The 20,160-nt window shown below is 38.5% G+C and overlaps 1 protein-coding gene across 1 annotated transcript in view; it reads left to right on the top strand.

Annotated features, from left to right (window-relative positions):
- DHX40 (DEAH-box helicase 40) overlaps positions 1-20,160 on the top strand; it is a 38,420-nt gene that overhangs the window by 14,878 nt on the left and 3,382 nt on the right. Inside the window, exons 8-15 of the mRNA XM_037069845.1 lie at positions 1,014-1,113; positions 3,000-3,086; positions 3,224-3,406; positions 7,586-7,666; positions 8,302-8,459; positions 16,327-16,441; positions 16,956-17,064; positions 17,777-17,871. Of these exons, the coding sequence (XP_036925740.1) occupies positions 1,014-1,113; positions 3,000-3,086; positions 3,224-3,406; positions 7,586-7,666; positions 8,302-8,459; positions 16,327-16,441; positions 16,956-17,064; positions 17,777-17,871 (928 nt within the window). The remainder of the gene's footprint in view (positions 1-1,013; positions 1,114-2,999; positions 3,087-3,223; positions 3,407-7,585; positions 7,667-8,301; positions 8,460-16,326; positions 16,442-16,955; positions 17,065-17,776; positions 17,872-20,160) is intronic.

Raw genomic sequence — 20,160 nt, 5'->3', positions numbered from 1 at the left:
TAAACATCTTTCTGATGGTTACTTCCTGGTTTTCCAACCCAGTCTCCTATTCCTAAGTCAATAATTTTCAAAATGCATTGAGACTAGTCCTTTACTAGCCTACACCTAACTCTTTTTGCCCATACTGAGTTATTTCCTTGCAGAAATTCTCAACTGTCTTGCACAGTTCTCTGCATAACCTGGCAGGAGAGGGAGTCTGGCCAAATGCATCTTTCTACTTAATCTGTGCCCAGGCCTTAAAGGGCTTGGGATGTGTCAGGATTCCAGAAATACTCTTGTCAACTCTCGTGGCTGATTCATTTTTTTTTCTTTCTTTAGACTAGTTTTCTCTCCTTCATTTACATTAGTCACTTTACTGTGGTTCACAAGTTTATTTTTCCTCTTTACAAGAGAGTAGCCTAATGAAATTGAGCATCTCTTGGACCCTTTTCCAGATTCACAAGAGAATCAAATTGGCCTATCTTGGGGGAGATGTTTATCCTTGGTACAATAAACTATTGTACCAAGAGGAGCAGGGTATCATACTTCAAACACTACTGCTGGGGCCCACCCTTCAAAATGTGTGGGTAGCGGAAATGAGTGTGGAGTTACTTGTTTAGACGGGCAGATACCAAAAAAGTAAGAACCACTGACCTAATTAATCTTTAAGGCAGAGAGAGGTCCTTAATCTGTAGTCCACGGATGGGAATTGCTTGAAATATTTTGTTTGTGTACATGTGTCTTTTAATGCAAAAGAGATCCACAGTTTTAAAATCTTCTCAAAGGGAGGGATGACCTACGAAAGGAGTCGACTGTAGGATTCATTTTAGCAATAATAATCTGTGGTTCCATGGATCTTAAAGTTTTAACAGTGAAAGGTGAGGAAAAAATAGTTTTGCTATTATATTTTGAATTCAAGATAAATAAAGAGGTGAAGAAAATATAACTTTTAATGGAAAGAAATTAGTTTTTCAAAACTCGAGTTTGACAAATGCATGTTATAAATTAGTATTTTCTTTTAACATGTATTATAGATCAACAGAGGAGAATATTTTTGCCACCTCCACCTGGAATTAGAAAATGTGTCATATCTACTAATATTTCTGCCACATCTTTGACAATAGATGGAATCAGGTACAACTTTTAAAATTTATTTTAAAGCCAAGAAAACCACTTAGCTAATCATAAAACATTGAGTTTGCTTCGCCGTACCCTCTGCTAATTCTCTTCTTTCCCGCTTAACTTGTAATCGCCTATCATTTTTGTTATTATTGATGGCAGTGAATAGGAAATGGAGTAGGAAGTGTACATAATATTTCTGATCCCACTTTTTAACTTCTACTTGTACTTGGCAACTTGTAGCTTTCTCTTCCCAAATTAAGCTTATGCGTACTGCTTCATGGGCGTCACTAAATAGGAAGCCGGCTCTGTTTTTCTGTATTCCCATTATGAGCTAATAACCTGTAGTGATCTCTTCCTGTCTCACCTGGCGGCTCCACTTGGTAGAGTAAGCTTTGAACATCCAGGTGTTTGTGTGTAGACTCTTAAAATTTTAAAAGAAACTTTTAAATTCTTTAAAGTTTCTCACTTTTCACCTTTTTATGAAATGAACTATGATACAGATCTCTTACTTAATGTAATCAATGATGCCATGAAATTTTAGGGTAGGTGTAGTAGAGAAACACTTGGCAGGTAAGTCTAGACTCATGGCTAATGTGAAGTCCTCTCAGCCTGTTGAACCACATTCCTTTTGGATATTATCTTTTGCCCAGTGTATTTTATATCGTTAACTAAGTCTTCCTACCAAAGGAAGCCTGGACCCAAATCTACAAAATCAAATATATTTCATTTTGGCAAAATGATCACCCAGATCTGAAAGGAAGTTTAATTTCTTCTCCTTTTCTCTTTTACTTTAAAAATAATGGTTTCAGCCCTGGCTGGTGTGGCTCTGTAGATTGAGTGCTGGCCTGCAAACTGAAGAGGTTGTCAGTTCGATTCCCAGTCAGGGCACATGCCTGGGTTGTGGGCTAGGTCCCCAGTTGGGGGCATGTGAGAAGAAACCAATCACTGTATCTCTCACACTGATGTTTCTATCCCTCTCTTTCTCCTTGCCTTCCCCTACTTCTAAATGTAAATAAATAAAATCTGTAAAATAACTAAATAAAAATAATGGTTTCACTAAGGGCTTAGGGGAGTATAATAAATTAATATACTTAGTAGTATATTTTCTGTTTTCAGCAAAGGCAAAAGTTGTTAAATAGTGTGTTTCAGAATGTTCTCTTAGTAAATGGTAGACTTATTGCTATTCCTAATTGTTTTGTTACATGACTTGTTCTCCATTTAATTGACTTACAGTGGTATTGTTAAAGGCTAGCTGGAATTAGATTTTGAACCCATTATAATGTTTTAGAGCTGAGTGTCAAGTTTGTTTATTTTTTTAAGAGGAGGAATTTTATAACAAAACGAACATTTAAAAGTGAACAGTTAAGTACCATGTAATGCATTCACAGTGTTGTGCAACCACCACATCTGTCTAGTTTAAAGCGTTTTCATCACCCAAATAGAATGCTGTACCTTTTAAGCAGTAATTGAGAATATGGCCTATATTCCATTATATGTACATACTATAATTTGTGCCTCTGTTCAGCTCCTAATGGGTCATGGACAACCTTTTGCTTTTCTCAAATACTGCTACTGTGGACACACATCTGCAAGTCCTTGCTGAGTACTGTTTTCAGTTCTTGGGGGTGCGTCCTTAGGAGTGGATTTCTGGGTCATATGGTAATTCTCTGTTTAACACTTCAAGGAACTTTTGAACCATTTTCCACATGGGCCGAACCACTTTGTACTTCCAGCAGCAATGCATGAGAGCTCCAGTTTCTTGACTTTCAGGTTTTACAGTGAACATAGAAGTCAGCATGGAGTTGTTAGTTTGGTGAAAAAGGAGAATCCAAAGTGGTTGAAAATGAGCCGGTCTTTTCTAACTTTCTAAAAACTTAACTGGTTTTTGTTCTTCTTAGATATGTGGTAGACGGTGGCTTTGTGAAGCAGTTAAATCACAATCCCAGATTGGGGTTGGACATCCTGGAGGTGGTTCCAATTTCAAAGTAAGTCTTCTCTGTCAGGTCTTTTTGTTCAAAGGACAGTTGATCAGATAATTTCTGGTTGGTTCAGGGGTGGGAAGTGAATTGCTTAGGAAACCAACAGAACACTTTGGGGACTTTTGCTTTTTTTTCTTCTAAAGGAGTGAGGCGTTACAGCGAAGTGGCCGAGCTGGTAGGACTGCCTCAGGAAAATGCTTTCGGATCTATAGTAAAGATTTCTGGAACCAGTGTATGCCCGACCATGTGATCCCTGAGATTAAGAGAACTAGTTTGACATCTGTAGTTCTGACCTTAAAGTGCCTTGCTATACACGATGTTATAAGGTACGTAGACAGGTTTAAAAAAAAGAAAAATGTGTTAGGGTGGAGCCAGGTTATGTCCCAGAAATTCTTTGAAGTATTTGGCTCACGCATCCCTCCATCTCAAGGTTCAGCTAAACCCATAGAAAAGGCTTCTTTACATTGCTTTACTAGCACGTGATCCCTTGCTCATATGTTACCCTTGGTTCAGTGGCGTGCCTTATACTGATACTTGGGTTGTTCAGTGATCACTGACTTACCTATTGTGAAAGGTATGTTGACCTTAATTCTAGCCAAAAAAGGTTTTTCTGTTTGTTTTGTTTTTTGTAGCATCTTTTGTATGACCAGCATTGTACCACGCACTGCGTGAGACAGGGGGATACTCTAGTAGTTTTTTGCTTTCATGAAGCTTAGTTGTATCAGAGAAACAAGAGTCAGATACTTGAAGTAACGAATAGAACTGTTAAATTAGTCAAATGTTAAACTATATAATTAATTGGTATAGGACAGTATTTTTTAAAGATTTTATTTATTTATTTTTAGAGAGAGGGGGAGGGAGGGAGAAAGGGAGAGAAACATCAGTGTGTGGTTGCCTCTCATGTGCCCCCAACTGGGGACCTGGCCCGCAACCCAGGCATGTGCCCCAGCTGGGAATTGAACCGGTGATCCTGGGTTTGCAGGCCGGCACTCAAATCCACTGAGCTACACTAGCTAAGGCTAGGATAATATTATTATAGAGGCTTGAAATTTCATATTCCATACACATGGTAGAGGAGGTAATGCAGGAAAGTACTATCTTGTTCTTAATTTTGGTCTTGTCTGGAAATGTAAAAATGTTGGGAATTTGGGAGAAGGTGGCCATACATTCTTTTAAATTTTTTGTTTATTGATTTTTGTTTTTTTAGGGAGAGAGGGAAACATTGATTTGTTGTTCCACTTATTTAGGCATTCATTGGTTGATTTCTTATATGTGCCCTGACCAAGGACCGAATCCACAACATTGGCTTGTTGGGATGTCACTCTGACCAATTTAGCTGCCTGGTCAGGGCTGCATTCTTTAAATTAATAGTAAGAAGAATGATTAAATTCACAATAATTACTAGATGCATCCAAATACAAATTGTATACTTTTGGAAAATCAGTTGAAGAAGGTTTTGTTTATCACAAACCAGAGATTTTCTAAATGAGAATATAGGTCCTAGAAAGAGGACAGCATGTAATATATGAAATTCTAATTGTAATATAAATGATATAAATGAAGAGCCATTTAAATGGCCAAGCAGAAAGCTTTCAGATTTGAATATAATAGTTACAAAGGATAGCAGAGTAGCATATAACCAAGAATAAATATATATTAGAAAACAAAAACGATAATTATTTAATATCTGTATTGAGTTATTTCCTCCATATTAAGTTTTAAGATTTACACTACTAAAAGTTCCCAAACTAGAGGAAAGGGAAAAAGAAAGATTCTCTTCCACTTCTTTTTAAGATATGTGTGTAGAAAAGAGAGAGAGAGAACCAGTATTTGGGATAGATGGTGTACTGTTCACAGATGACAGAAAGAAAGTAGAGCTTTTCAGTTATTTTGCTTCTCCTTTCTCCTCAAGAATGACTTTAAAACTAGAAAGATGAGAAGAAGTCTAGATAAGGAGGAATTGATGACCAAGATGGATTAGGAAGTGATGAGATGGACACTCAATAACCATAAATGAGTCCGACTTGAGGCTTTAGACATGGTTTCCATGGTTCTAAAATAACTTGCATGTTTAATGTCAGATGCATTGTGGGTTGTCTATGAGAAGTTATGCAGAACAGGTCACCAGAAGATTGTGAGAAATGCAAATGTCTTAATTTTTCCATTTAGGAAAATGACAGATTTTGGGAACAACTACTCAGTAAGCCTGACATTGATTCTTAGCAGATTCTAGTATAGTTTAATGGAAAATGGTTTAAGAGCATTTAGTGGTGACATAATAATCAGTGTGAATCAAAATTGTACCCAAAGACTCTGTCATTATAAACCATCTTCTTTTTTAGTTTGAAGACAGGACCGTCTGCACAGTGGCTATGCTACAAGAACTTATTGAAAGATAGCCTAATGTCTCTTATTTTCAGCACAGTTTTTAACAGGATTACATTTGACATCTTTGTAAGTAAGGTGACGGACACTATTGCTGAATAGAGTTTAGTTGTCAAATAGCCAAATCCATAAAGTATTGGTTAATTGCTTTGTGTAGCCTAGGTAAAGGTTTTACTGTTAAGATGCTGATCTCTGCTTTTTCCTGATAAGCATTTTTAATGAAATCATTAAGTAAATATTGAAGTCTTGATTATCAGATTTCTGGAAAATGTCTTGCTATCTAATTGGTGGAGAATTGAAACCAAGATTTAGGATGAGCTCAACAGGTCAGAACCTTGGACAAAAGTCACAAGGTCAAAGTCTGAAAGCTGCATCTCACAGCCTGTGTTTTAGTTGCACATTAAGGAAATTCATGTGCAAAATACCTGGAATTACCAGATTATGACAAACTTAATAGAGTTTGCAATATTATGCTGTTAGAAAACAGTTTAAAAGTCCCACTGGCATAGAATGGTTATGTTAATAGGCAGCAGTGTCCAGATGACTGGGAATTATGTCATCCCTGTTTTGTGCTGGTCACTCTACATTTGGAGTTTCATTTTGGATATTGTTGTTTTATGAGAAGTTTGACAAACTCGAGTGTTTCTAGAAGTTGGCAGTTAGGTATAGTGAGTCCCTTAGAAATCAAATAATACCAAGAGTGGTTGGCAGATTAGTAACTGATATAATCAAGGGATAAAAATAATTGTAGTGTTTACAAATCTGAAAGGGTTCTTGCAGAGAAGAGGAAGCTAACTAGTTTCACATTGCCCTAGGGCAGAGGTCAGGACTGTGATGCAGGCTCCCTGACTATTTTTGTAAATAAAATTGTATTGGAACATAGCTATGCCCATTCATGCCTGGCTGCTCTCTCTACAACAGCAGAGTTAAGAGATTGTGACAGAGACCATATGGCCTGCAAAGCCAGGCTCTTTACCACTCGGCCTTTTACAGAAAGTGTGGTGGACTTGGAAAGCTGACTGTAAGAGTCTATGAGATTTTTGTTTGTTTGTTTTGAAATAGAGCTCTTAGTCCTGGAATGGGCTTTTGTGTAAGATACTCAACTTTTTGTCCTTTGTTGGACTGTTCTCAAGGTGAAGAATTGGAATAGATGATTTATCATCTCCAGACTTACGATGGAAAAAATAATCCAGAGCAGAAATAATAAGTGATGATTGTTATTCTTTAAAAGTGTATTGTTCATGCTTGGTTATATGCCACTCAGTTATCCTTTGTGAAAGTTATCGATTGTCCTATGGTATTGTGGTTATGTAAGAGAATCTCTTTTCGGGGAATGCATGCTGGGTATTTTGGGGGTGAATTTGCATTGTATTTATAACTTGCCTTTAGAGTTCGGGAGAAAATAAGTACATACACATACGTAAAACAAATACGATAAAACTAGTTGAAAATACTTGCCTTTTTATCCAAAGTCATTTTGAAGTACTATTAAACAGTTTGTGTTTTTTGGCCACTTTCAGTGAATTTTTCTGCACTGTTTTATACAGCTGTATAAAATGTAATAAACTGTGGACCAAAGAACGGAGTTGGCATTGGCTTTGTGGAGAATGAGGCAGGATTAAGATATGAGGAATGGTGAGAGTATTCCAGCTAAGATCAAAAAGAGGCGCTTGAGTTAATAGAAGACTGATTCAGAAAAAAGTTATTTCCCCCTTTGCTGAGTGCTGACCATGATCGTAGAATGACTAAAAAAAAAAAAAGAAGAAAGAGAAATTCGAAAAATAGGAGAGCTAAAACCTTTTAAAGCAAAGTTTCGAATCTGTCTAAGATCTTAGTTTATTGACGTGACTGGTGAGGCTCCGTGGGTTGGGCATTGGCCCGCAACTGAAAGGTCGCTGTTTGGATTCCCAGTCAGGGCACAGGCCTGGGTTGTGGCCAGGTCCCTGTTGGGGGGCGTGCAGGAGGAAACTGATGAATGTCTCTTTCACATGTTTATATTTCACTCCCTCTCTTTCTCCATTCCTTCCTCTGTCTCTAAAAATACATAAAATCTAAAAAAAAAAAAAAAAGAAAGAAAGAAAGGAATGGAATCTCATTTTATATCTCATGTCAACACACAGGTTTCCCTATTTGGACCCACCTAATGAGAGACTTATTTTGGAAGCCCTTAAACAACTTTACCAGTGTGATGCTATTGACAGGTAAAACCAGCAAACAAACAGAGCCCCCCACCCAAACCTGACCACAACAGATGTTAATCTCCTTATAAAACAGAGTTCTTAATTCTGTCCTTTGTAAGTAGAAAATGATTTGTTTGAATCGAATGGATTGTTTTACCTGAAATTAGAAATTATCTCCAGTCTTTCTTCACCACAATGCTGAATTTACAAACTACCGTAAAACTAATTTTGTTTAATGTTGGTACTATTTAACAAGTGATTTTGGAGTACTATTTCAGTGCCAGGCATTATGCTGGGTGCCTCAAAACAGTAAGAGAGCCACAGCCCCCATTTTCGGGACTGTGTGATGGGGAAAGATTTGGTCATTGTCATTCTCTCATTACTTCAAGGGTATCTTCTATGTTTCTGTAGCATTTTGTGTCTTATGTTAAACTACCTTACGCATCATTATTTAGTTTTTTTGGATGTATTGACCCTTGGCCATCTTTACATTTCTGTTATCAATGACCATAGTGTATTATGTTTCTTACATTGAATTGACTTTCTGGGGGTGATTTAATCTAAATTATATCTAGTTTATTTTGAATGAGAGTACAAACATTTCATTTGCACTCTCCCAAGGTGGTTAGACTTAACGAGTCTTTCTTTCTGTTAAGGAGTGGCTACGTGACCAGACTGGGTTTGTCTATGGTAGAGTTCCCTCTCCCTCCACACCTGACGTGTGCAGTTATAAAGGCTGCTTCGCTGGACTGTGAGGATCTGCTGCTTCCGATCGCAGCCATGTTGTCTGTGGAGAATGTCTTCATTAGACCTGGTGAGAAGTTTATTGAAGAGGCTCACTTTTTAATTAACCGACTTTATTTTTTAGAACAATTTTGGGTTTATAGAAAAATTGAGGGAAAGTACAGAGACACATAGTTTCTCCTATTGTTAACATTTTTCATTACTGCGGGGCATCAATTTGTTAAAATTGATGAGCCAATATTGATACATTATTATTAATTAAAGGGACCACTGTTTGTGTTGTATATTTTGTGGGTTTTGACAAATCTGTAATGATACGTATCCACCAGTACAGCATTATACAGTATAGTTTCACTGTCCTAAATGTTTCCCAGGCTCCACCCATTCATCCCTATGTCCCTTCCCCCAACCCCTAAACACAGCCATTACTGTTTTTACTGTCTCCATGGTTTTGCCTTCTCCAAAATGCCATGTAGTTGGAATCATACTGTAGGTAGCCTTTTCGGATTGGCTTCTTTAACTTAGCCATGTTCATTTAAGGTTTCTTCATGTCTTTTTGTGGTATGATAGCTCATTTCTTTTTATTGCTGAATAATATTCCATTGTCTGGAATTTTTTCATTCCTTCACCTTTTGAAGGGCATCTTGATTCTTTGATCACGTTTTGGCAGTTGTGAATAAAAGTGCTACACACATCTGTGTGCAGGTTTTTGTGCAGACGTAGGTTTTCAATTCATTACTGAGTAGTATGGTAAGAATATGTTCAGATCTGTAAGAAACTGTCAGGCTGTCTTCCAGGCCTTCCAAAGGTCTGCACCATGTTGCATTCCTACCAGCGGCGAGTCTGAGAGTTCCTGGTGCCCCCAACCTCATCAGCATTTGGTGTTAACCAGTGGTTTGGGTTTTTGATCAGCCTAGTAGGTGGGGAGTGGTATCTCACCATTGTTTTTTTTTTTAAATATAGTTTATTGATTATACCATTACAGTTCTATTCCCCCCTTCATTCCCCTCCACCTGCACACTCCCTCCCCCACCCTTCTCCCCCCTTAGTTTATAACCACGTGTCTCAACTTCTTTAGATTCTATATTTCCCCCACTATTCTCGCCCTCCCCCCTATCTATTTTCTACCTACCATCTATGCTGTTTTCTGTGCCTTCTCCCCACTTCTCCTCCTCCCACCCCCCTGTTTCTAACCCTCCATGTGTTCTTCATTTCTATGGTTCCACTCCTGATCTAGCTGTCCTCTTGGTTTGCTTTTGTTTTAGGTGTGGTTATTAATAACTGTGTGTTTGCTGTCCTTTCACTGTTGATATTTTTCATCATCTCTTTCTTATATAAGTCCCTTTAGCATTTCATATAATAAGGGCTTGTTGATGATGAACTCCTTGAACTTGACCTTGTCTGAGAAGCACTTTATCTGTCCTTCCATTCTAAATGAAAGTTTTGCTGGATAAAGCAATCTTGGCTGTAGGTCTTTGGATTTCATGACTTGGAATACTTCTTTCCAGCCCCTTCTTGCCTGTAAGGTCTCTTTTGAGAAATCCGCTGACAGTCTGATGGGTACTCCTTTGTAGGTGACTGTCCCCTTATCCCTTGCTGCTTCTAGGATTCTCTCCTTCATTTTAGTCTTGGCTAATGTAATTATGATGTGCCTTGGTGTGTTCCTTCTTGGGTCCAACTTCTTTGGCACTCTCTGAGCTTCCTGGATTTCCTGGAAGTCTATTTCCTTTGCCAGACTGGGGAAGTTCTCCTTTATTATTTGTTCAAATAAGTTTTCCACTTGCAGCTGTTCCTCTTCCCCTTCTGGTACCCCTATAATTCGGATGTTGGAACGTTTAAAGATGTCCTAGAGGTTCCTAAGCCTCTCCGCATTTTTTTGAATTCTTGTTTCTTTACTATTTTCTGGTTGGATGTTTCGTTCTTCCTTCTGGTCCACTCCCTTGATTTGAGTCCCATTGTCCTTTCCATCACTATTGGTTTCCTGGACATCTCCCTTCATTTCAATTAGTTTAGCCTTCATATGTTCCTCTAATTTGTGACTAAGTTCCTCTAATTTGTGACTGTACTCTACCAATTCTGTGAGCATCCTGATAAATAGTGTTTTAAATTGGGCTTCTGAGAGGCTGGCAATCTGTTGGTTGCTTAGAGTTATTGGCTCTGGGACTTTGAGTTCTTGCACCATCTTTTGGGCTGTTTGTGCCTGTTAAGTAGCAGGAATGAAGCCCTAGGTTTTCACCAGAGCAGGGCAACTCAGTTGCTGGGTTGTGACGTTGTATGTGGGGGCGGGGTCAAAGAGGGACAATGGCTTCCCTCCAGTGCCCTCCTCCTCGACCCCCACCAGCACCGCAGCCACCACCGTCACCAGGGCCATGCGCCCCGCTCCACTGCACGCGAGTGTGCCACCGCTATCAGCCCTCCACCACTGGGTTCGCCCCCTGGGGCCTGCGTGGTCCGTCTCACTGCGCGAGAGTGTGCGACCTTGGTCAGTCTGCCCCGCACCCCGACTAGGTCCGGGCTTCCTGCGCTCCTAGGTCTGTCCTGCCTGACCCAGCTCTGCTGCTGGCTCTGCCTCTCTTACTGTCCCTGTTGAACAGTTCGTAGCTGTCGGCCTTCCGTATAATTCGGTTTTCTGGTCTCTGGGTGTGTCTTAGTTCTCCAAAACTTTTGTTGTATCCAAACTTGGTTGTGGGAGAAGGCACAGTGTTTCCACCTATGCCTCCATCTTGGCGGAAGTCCTCACCATTGTTTTAATTTGTCATTTCCTGATGATATAACATGTTAACCATCTTTTCATATGCTTATTTGCCATTTGTATATCTTCTTTGGTGTCTGTTGAGGTCTTTTTAAATGGGTTGTTTGTTTTCTTATTGTTGGGGTTTAAGAGTTCTTCGTATATTTTGAATAACTGTCCTGATATATAAAAGATATATCAGATATATTTTTTCCAAATATTTCTCCCAGTCCATGGCTTTTCTTCTTATTTTCTTGACCCTGTCTTTTGCAGAGCAGAAATATTTAGTTTTAATGGTGTTCAGCTGATGAGTGACTTCTTGCGTGGGCCATGCCTTTGGTGTTTTGTCTGAACAGTCATCTCCATACCCACGGTTATCTAGATTTTCTCCCGTTATCTTTTAAGATTTGTGTGTCCATTTGTTCCAGCCCCATTTGTTCAAAGGACATTCCTCCAGTGCAGTGCTTTTGCTCCTTTGTCAAAGGTCATTTGACTTTATTTGTGTTGATCTGTTTCTACGCCCTGTATTCTCTTCTGTTGGTCTGTTCTGCTATCAGTACCACACTGTCTTCATTATTGGATCTTTATAGTAGCTTTTGAGTTGGATAGGGTCAGTTTCTGGCTTTCCTCTTTCCCTGTTTTGGCTATTCTGGGTCTTTCTCCTTTCTATATAAACTTTCTAATTGACTTGTTGAGATCCACACAATAACTTGCTAGGACTTATTTGTGACAGTGTTGAATCTATAGATCAAGTTGGAAAGAACTGACGTCTTGATGGTGCTGTCTTCCTGTTCATGCATGTGGGATAGCTCTCCGTTTATTTAGATCTCCAGCATTTCACTGAGCATTTTATTTTTTTAATTTTTAAAAATTTTTTATGGAACTTATTGGGGTGGCATTGGTTAATAAAGTTGTGTAGATTTTAAGCGTACAATTCTATAATACACCCTCTGTTTAGCGTGTTGTGCGTTTACCTAGCCCTGGGATATGAACCTGAAAACACACAGTTCTTACATTTTGTTATCCTTTAACTTAGATGTTTGAAATGGGGAATATATAATGGTCCTGCCTGACAGTTAATTTCCTTCTACTGGTAAAAGAAGATAGTATGGTGAACCTTTGCCCTCTTGCAGTACATTAGTAATATATTAACCTTTTTTTGCCCCTAAGAATCAAAAGAAATGGTAGTTTGGCCCTTGGACCCTTGAAGAATTGTTTTGAGGTTTTCATGTCTTTAAACTTGCTTCTTTCTTTTCTTGGTGTGTCAGTATGGGACACAGCTTAGTTTGCCACATGTCAGCTTTGCTTTCTTCCAATGGGGGTCACAGCTTTTCATTTGTAAAACCAGGGAGTGGGATTAAGGTGATCTAATTCTAATAGTCTTGTAGGGCCAGAAAGAGGAAATATTTTTCCTTTTTGGTATATTTAAATAGATGAAACCAGTCTGGTGTTAGCCTTCTTTTTTTGGGGGGGTAACATTTTGTAATATAATTTTTTAAAATTTATTTATTGATATTTTAGAAAGAGAGAAAAAACACATCAACTTGTTGTTCCACTTACTTATGTATTCATTTGTTGATTCTTGCATGTGCCCTGACTGGGGATTGAACCTGCAACTTTGGCCAATACTCTAACTAACTGAGCTCCCTGGCTGGGACCCTACAGTACAATTTTAAACTTACAGAAATGTTGAAAGAATATGAAAGGAACTTCTTTATACCTTTTATATAGTTTCAGCAGATTTTAATATTTTGCTGCATTTGCTTAATTATTCTCTCTATATATCTATAAACATACATTTTCTGAGTCATTTGAGAGTAAATTGGAAATGTTGTGCTCCCTTACCACAAAGTGTTTACATGTGTGCTTACTAAGAACAAGGGTGCTCTCTCGTATAACCAAAGTAAAGTTATCAAAGTTAGGAAATTTAACGTTAATAACAATACTATTATCTAGTCCAGAGTCCATATTTAAATTGCTTATTGTCCCTAGAATATGCAAAAGTAGTTTCAGAATCACTAAGCTATACCATTGTTAAAGGCAACCCTATATAATTAGAGTTCAATATTTGCTTTTTTTTTTTCAGGTGAAATTTACATGTATTAATTCTTAGGTGTATAATTCAGTTAATTTTGTGAAAAGCATACACCCATAACCCACCACACCCCTGTCAAGATATGGAACAGTTTTATCACTCCAGAAAATTCCCTCAGTACTCCTTCCCAGGCAGACACCATCCCACCTCCGGCATCAACCACTTTCTTGATTTTGGGGGAGTTGCTTTTGCCTCACGTGAAACATCATATAGATAGAACTATACAGTATGTATTTTTGTGTGTGGCTTTTTTTGGTCAACATCCTGTATGTGAGATTCATCCATTTTGTTTTATGTAACAGTGCTTTGTTCTTTTTATTGTTGAGTAGTATTTTGTTGCTGTATGAGTATTCAGCAGTCAGTCTATCATCCTGTTGATGGACATTTGAATTGTTTCTTTTATCCTACTTGGAATTCATTAAACTTTTTGATTGCATGGATTAATGTTTTTCATCAAATCTTGGAATTACTTCCTCAAAAATTTTTCCATCCTTTTCTTTCTCCTTTTGGCACTCCCTGTGTTTAATGGTGTCCCACATTTCTCAGACTGTTCCTTTTCCTTCATTTTTCCCCTCTGTTCTTGGAATTTCAGTATCCCTTGATCTGTGTTTTGCTGATTTGTTCCTCTGCCAGCCCGTGTCTACTGTTGAGCCCCACGTAGCGAAGCCTTCATTTTGTTTATTGCACATTTCACCTCCAGCAGTCAGCCACTGCCGGTGGGAGGTTGTACCTAAGTCCCTTAAGCCAGTGATGTTGTCAGTCTTTACTGTTAGGTCTATGTTGTGTAGTTTGAAGACAGTTTTCACAGTTCAGGGAGTCTATGAGTTTGTCCTGCTAGGGCCAAAGACCAGAGACTCTGACTGTCCCTCTCCTTTGCTCCCCAGAAGGTGCAGCCTTAGGCATTTGCACAGTCTTCTACGACATGAGGACAGATATGGTTTTAACAGGTTTCTCTGATCTTTGTTATATTTTTGGCTGTTCTGTGTCTGTTATTACCACACCAAGCTGTTAGCCTCCACTGATGGCTGTGTTGTTGACAGTGTCTTGGGGCATAAATGGCTTCGTAGTCTGATCCAAATAAAGTTGGGCACCTCGGCAGGGGCAAGGTGTTGGCCAGCCTTTGGCAGCATTTGTCCCACCTGCCCCTGGGGAGAATCTCTGCTGTGGAGCAGGGGATCGATGGGGCCCCTGATCTTCAGTGGCTGCCCTGCCTGGGGCCTCCCTGTGGAGCAGAAGCTTGGGTGGGAGGTGGTGGGAACTTCTGACTAGTAGTCACAGCCCCCTCAGCACGAAGCCTGGCAAGATGGGATCTCTGGATATACCCTGGCTGCCAAACATGGTTTTTAATTAAAAAATTTTAAAAATACCTGAACAGCCCTAGGAAACTGGGAGTAGTAGGAGCTACTACTCAGCCACTGAACTCATTGGACAGGTCTTCTACAATACAGAAGATCTGTAAGGCAGATTGGTAAGGCAGTTGGGGGACTGCACCGTCATTAGCCATCCCCCCATTCATCAGCTTCTCAGCCTGGCCCGGATTCTCATATGGAGTAGAAACTGGAGGTGAGAGAAGGGCACCACCAGGTCAAGGTTGCCAGGGCCCCTGAATTAGCTCTGCACACACAGGTGTTGGGGCGGGGCGGTGGCTGTGTCACCTCTTCGAATGCAGCGTTCTCTGCGGTTCCTAGTGAATTCCATAGATTCAGGCAGTCTCCAGAGATTTTGATAATTTTGACTAGTTTAATAGATGTCTCTCAGGGAGAGAGGTTCTGCCTAACTCTTCACACTACCATTCCTAATATATCATATAGTTCAAAAGTCAAATGCTGCAAAAGAAATTAAGTGAAAAGTATGTCTTCCTTTCCTAAATATGCCTACAGGTCTAGTTGCTAGAGGCAGCAGCTACCATTGTTTCTTACTCAAACTTAGATGTTCTTGCTGTGTTTACATATATGAGCCAGACTTAATTTTTAAGTCTGGATCATTAAGATCTTTAGCTGCTACAAAAAGCATCTTCAGTTTTTGAGCATGTGACTTGCTGACTCTTGTTACATTCGAAGTGTGTATTGATTGGCTTTCCAGCTGCTTCTAAATGCATTTACTTATTTTTTAAAAAGATTTTATTTATTTATTCTTAGAGAGGTGGAAGGAATGGAGAAAAACAGTGATGTGTGGTAGAACCATCAATTGGTTGCTTCTTACATGCACCCTTACTAGGGACTGAGCCTGCAACCTAGGCAGGTGCCCTGACTGGGAATCAAACCTGAGACCTTTCACTTTGTGGGATGACACCTGACCAACTGAGCCACACTGGTGAGGGTTAAAATATAGCTGTTTTTGAGAATGAATGATTCTATCTATACTGACATGAAGTTGCTCTTAAATAAATAAAGGAAGTTTCAGAACATATGCATACCCTATTTATGTTAAAATAAATTATTATATATCTATCCTTATATATACATAGAAAATATCTTAGAGGACATACACTAAATAATTAACAATGGTGCCCTGGCTGGTGTGGCTCAGTGGATTGAATACTGGCCTGTGAACCAAAGGGTTGCCGGTTTGATTGCTGGTCAGGGCACATGCCTGGGTTGTGGGCCAGGTCCCCAGTGGGGGGCATATGAGAGGCAACCACACATTTATGTTTCTCTCCCTCTCTTTCTCCCCCACTTCCCCTTTCTCTAAAAATAAATAAGTCTTTAAGAAAAGAAAAATAAATAATTAACAATGTTTAACTTGAGGATTGGTTTATGGGTAATGTGACAAAGTGGAGAACATTGAATTTTTATGTAATTTCTTTACTCTGAGCAGGGTTTACTCTTATGATAAAAATGAATTAAAAATAAGTATTCAATATTATTATAAAGGCAAATGGATTGGGAGAAGTAATGTTTGTATTCTTATAAAATCTTTGAAGCGTGGTTAAAAGAGGAAAAGGAGTCGTGGGAGTGATTAAGGTCCCCCCCCCACCAGAAAAAGTTAATATAGTTCCACCTTATTCTACCCCAGAGGGTGAGAGAAATTTTAAGGAGCTTGAGTAAACAAAGTGAATGTAGGCGTTTGATGGAAAGTAGAACTAAGTTGCCTCTGCAACTGTCATTTTAGTTGATCCAGAGTACCAGAAGGAAGCAGAGCAGAGACATCGAGAATTGGCAGCTAAAGCTGGAGGTTTTAATGACTTTGCAACATTAGCTGTCATTTTTGACCAGTGCAAATCAAGGTATGTGAGTTGTGTGTACTGGAAATTGTCAGTTTGAAATATAGCTCCAATATGTACTTATTGGGTAACTCTAGACAATTAGGTTTGGTGGGGATGATACTGACCTGAAGGTATTTTTATGAACATTAATGAGGTTTATCTATGTCAGGTGACTGTTACCTAGTAGGCATTTATTATATAATAGTTCTTTCTTCTCTCCCTAAACCTTTTTTGAAAATGACCTTAGAGAATTTTGGTTTTATATCGGTAGCTTAGATGAGAAAATGATTGGATATTTTGTTAAAGCATATGTGCATAAAAATCCATTTACAAATAATTTTTTAATTCACTCAGAGGCACCCATATTAATTTGTTTTTTTTTCAAATTCCTTGAAGTGCTTTTCAGTAATAGGACGAGTCTTTTAAAAGAGCTGCCAGTTGCTTTTTATTTTCTAGTTTTGTAACAGAAATGAGGATGTTAGACTCTTTCACTTGTAGAAGATATTTGCAGGACACCAGTATTTTTGTGTTACAGTGGAGCACCAGCGTCCTGGTGCCAAAAACACTGGATTCATTGGAGGTGCTTATTTTCCGCTTTTCGTGTTGAAGCTCAACTTCGAGAACTAATCAGGAAGCTTAAACAGGTAATTGCTGTAATGGGTTTTTTTCTTGAGTAGCATTTGGGCAAGATCCTCTGAGTACCCAGACCATATAAATTACGAAATGTTTTGTCTGGCTTGTAGTCACAAGCACCATTCCTAACTCTGTGTGAGCACCAAGCATAGTAATCTCTTACCCTTCCAAGAGGTCTTCTACCTGGCCTGGGGTAGTCTCTTCACATTTATATGCTAATCATACTGGGCTGAATGCAGATCTCTCCGTGTGTGCAGTTCTCTTCTCTCCTGGACTCCTGTGAACTCTAGTCATTTTGGTCTCCCTGGGCTCTCAGCTCCTTCTCTGTCTCAGGGAGTTCTCTCGGTTCAACTTGGGTTTTACCTTCTCTGCACCTTGATCCAAAATCTCTCAAGGCTGATTAAGCTGGGGCAGTTGTGGGTTTTTCTCCATTTATTTCCTTTATTTACTTATTTCCTAAAGATCATTATCCCTTATTGCTTGATGTCCATACAGTATTTTGGAAATCATTATTTCATAAGTTTTGTAAATTTTTCGGTTGTTTCAAGTAGAAGGGTAAATCTGGACCCTTTTATTCCATATTGGCCAGACACAGAATCTCTTAGAAATGTGGACTTTTCAAAATAAAAGAATGTTTAAAAAAATAAAATAAAATAAAATAAAAATAAAAGAATGTTTTAAATTGTTGTGAGATTTACCACTATATATATATTATTTCTGTAGCAAAGTGATTTCCCAAGAGAGACCTTTGAGGGCCCTAAACATGAAGTACTGCGAAGATGTCTTTGTGCAGGCTATTTCAAAAATGTAGCTCGAAGGTAAGGACTTTGAGGTTGAGAGATAAAGAAATACTACTGTAGTTAACTATAATATTGAACTACGTAATATTATTGATTGGTGGTTTGCTTACAGCTCTTTGGCTATGATGACATCTACAACAGGGACCCCTTTCGTAATTGTGACTTGTGCAGGCCTTACAGTGGGATATTGCAGCTCAAGTGGGATGAGAGGGGAGTCTGAAGGACAGCTTCCCAGCCCGGGTGTCAGTGTCTACATTGAGTGACAAGGCTTGTCTTACGGAGGAGTGGCTCTGTGTGGAGTGGGAAGGCCTAAAGGCTGAGGATACATCCTTGAAGGGTAGACTGGTGCGAGTGTCAGGGCTTGAGCAGGGTGGAGAAAGCAGCACCCATGTGGAAGTTGTTCAGTATTGAGGGTCAGAGTGAAGAGGGCATCTGTGCAGGAAAAGGGGTAACAGTGTTGGTGATAGAGATTCGTTATATACAGAGGAATGGATCACGTAGTTAATATATTAAGGATAATAGTGAAGGGAGTTGGAAATACTGAAAGGGAGAACACAAGAATGAGCTCTGTGGTGTTGGATTAGAACATTAGGGAGTTTTTGTGAACTTACGTTTTTTAATAATTAGATTGAAGGATAGATGGATGTAGAAATAAAAACATGTTACTGAGTATATATATATATATATATACTCAGTATATAATGTTTTATATATATATATACACTCAGTATATAATGTTATATATATATATACACGTATATATACATATATATACACATACATATGTATGTAAAACATTACACATATAGGCATTTATATACATATAATATCCTAACTCTGAGATGGACTGGGAACAATGATAATGCCCATATCTTGACTTGGAAAAATCATCTGCTACATGAAGGACTCACAGTTCTTTGGAAAAATAGGGCTGGGAAAGTACCAGATGAGCTCAGAACATCTTATTTTGCCAGCAAGCAAAGAAGTGATCAGTGAAAGTTGTGGCCATGTCAGCTTGAATAGCCTCCAGCTGATCAAATATGGTACATTTTGAACATCAAAATAAGTGATAGAAATGGAGTATATAACCCACTGAATAAAATATGAAGCCATGTGTCTGTACTCATATAAATTAGTAACTGAGTGAATTAAAAGTTTAATGACAAATGGAGTTATTTACAGAGCGGAGCATATCTCTATACATTTCTAAAAGTTGAATTTTAAAAATTTAGTGGAGTGACATAGGTTAATAAAATTATATAGATTTCAGCGCTGGCGGGTGTGGCTCAGTTGGTTGGATCATCATCCTGTAACTAAAAAGTTGCAGGTTCAATTCCCAGTCCTCACATTTATAGGAGGTAGCTGACCTATGCTTCTCTCTTGCATTGATATTTCTCTCTCTCCCTTCCTCCCTCCTTCTCTCTCTCTCTCTCAAAGCAGTGAAAAAATATACATGGGAAAGGATAAAAAAATTATACAGGTTTCAGGTTTACAATTCCATAATACATTATATTGTATTGAGTGTTCCCGAAGCCTCTTCCCTTACCATTTATTCCCCCTATAAAATTCTTGTTAATTACAAAGGGCAAAGTATCTTCTCAGTGGAAAAGCCAGGCAGATGCTATCTAAATCACACAATCAAAGTGAACATTAACAGTTATGAAACAAATCAAAGTCATGTTTTTGCGGTAGCATAAAATGAAACCACAGCATCACTTCTGTGATATTCCTGACAAAGATCATAACACGAATCTAATTATCCCGAAACAGACAAACTCACATTGACAGACATACTACACTATAACTAGCCTGTGATCTTTGAAGGTGTCAGGATCATGGAGGTCAAAGAAAAACTGGGGAACTAGTCCAGAATGAAGGAAACTAAGGGGACATGAAAAATGAAAAGTAAAGGCAATACATGATTTTTGAACTAGATCTTTACAGGACATTTGACAAAACTGATGTATTACTAACATTAATCCTTAAAGCTAGAAATATATCAGTTTTAATTCTGTGGTTTCATTGGATGATTATAGTTATATAGAAGAATGTCCTTGATTATAGGAAATGCACACTCAGGTATTTGGGAATGATGGGGCCTAAGGTTGGCAGCTAACTCTCAAATGGTTCAAGTAAAAAATATTTTTGTGCTGTACAAATATATACTGTACTGCACAGATATATAAACAACACTGATCTGTGTTATAATAGGAATATATATAAAGTTCCATAGGAAATCAATTGTGGTCACAATTGAACTAGGGCTATTATTTTTTATAAGTTTTTTTGAATAATATTTGTGTAGGG

Source organism: Sturnira hondurensis, unplaced genomic scaffold, assembly GCF_014824575.4.
Source record: "Sturnira hondurensis isolate 20B ecotype Veracruz unplaced genomic scaffold, ASM1482457v3 Scaffold0018728, whole genome shotgun sequence".
Lineage (NCBI taxonomy): Eukaryota > Metazoa > Chordata > Mammalia > Chiroptera > Phyllostomidae > Sturnira > Sturnira hondurensis.
This window is presented reverse-complemented; position numbering and strand designations above follow the sequence as displayed.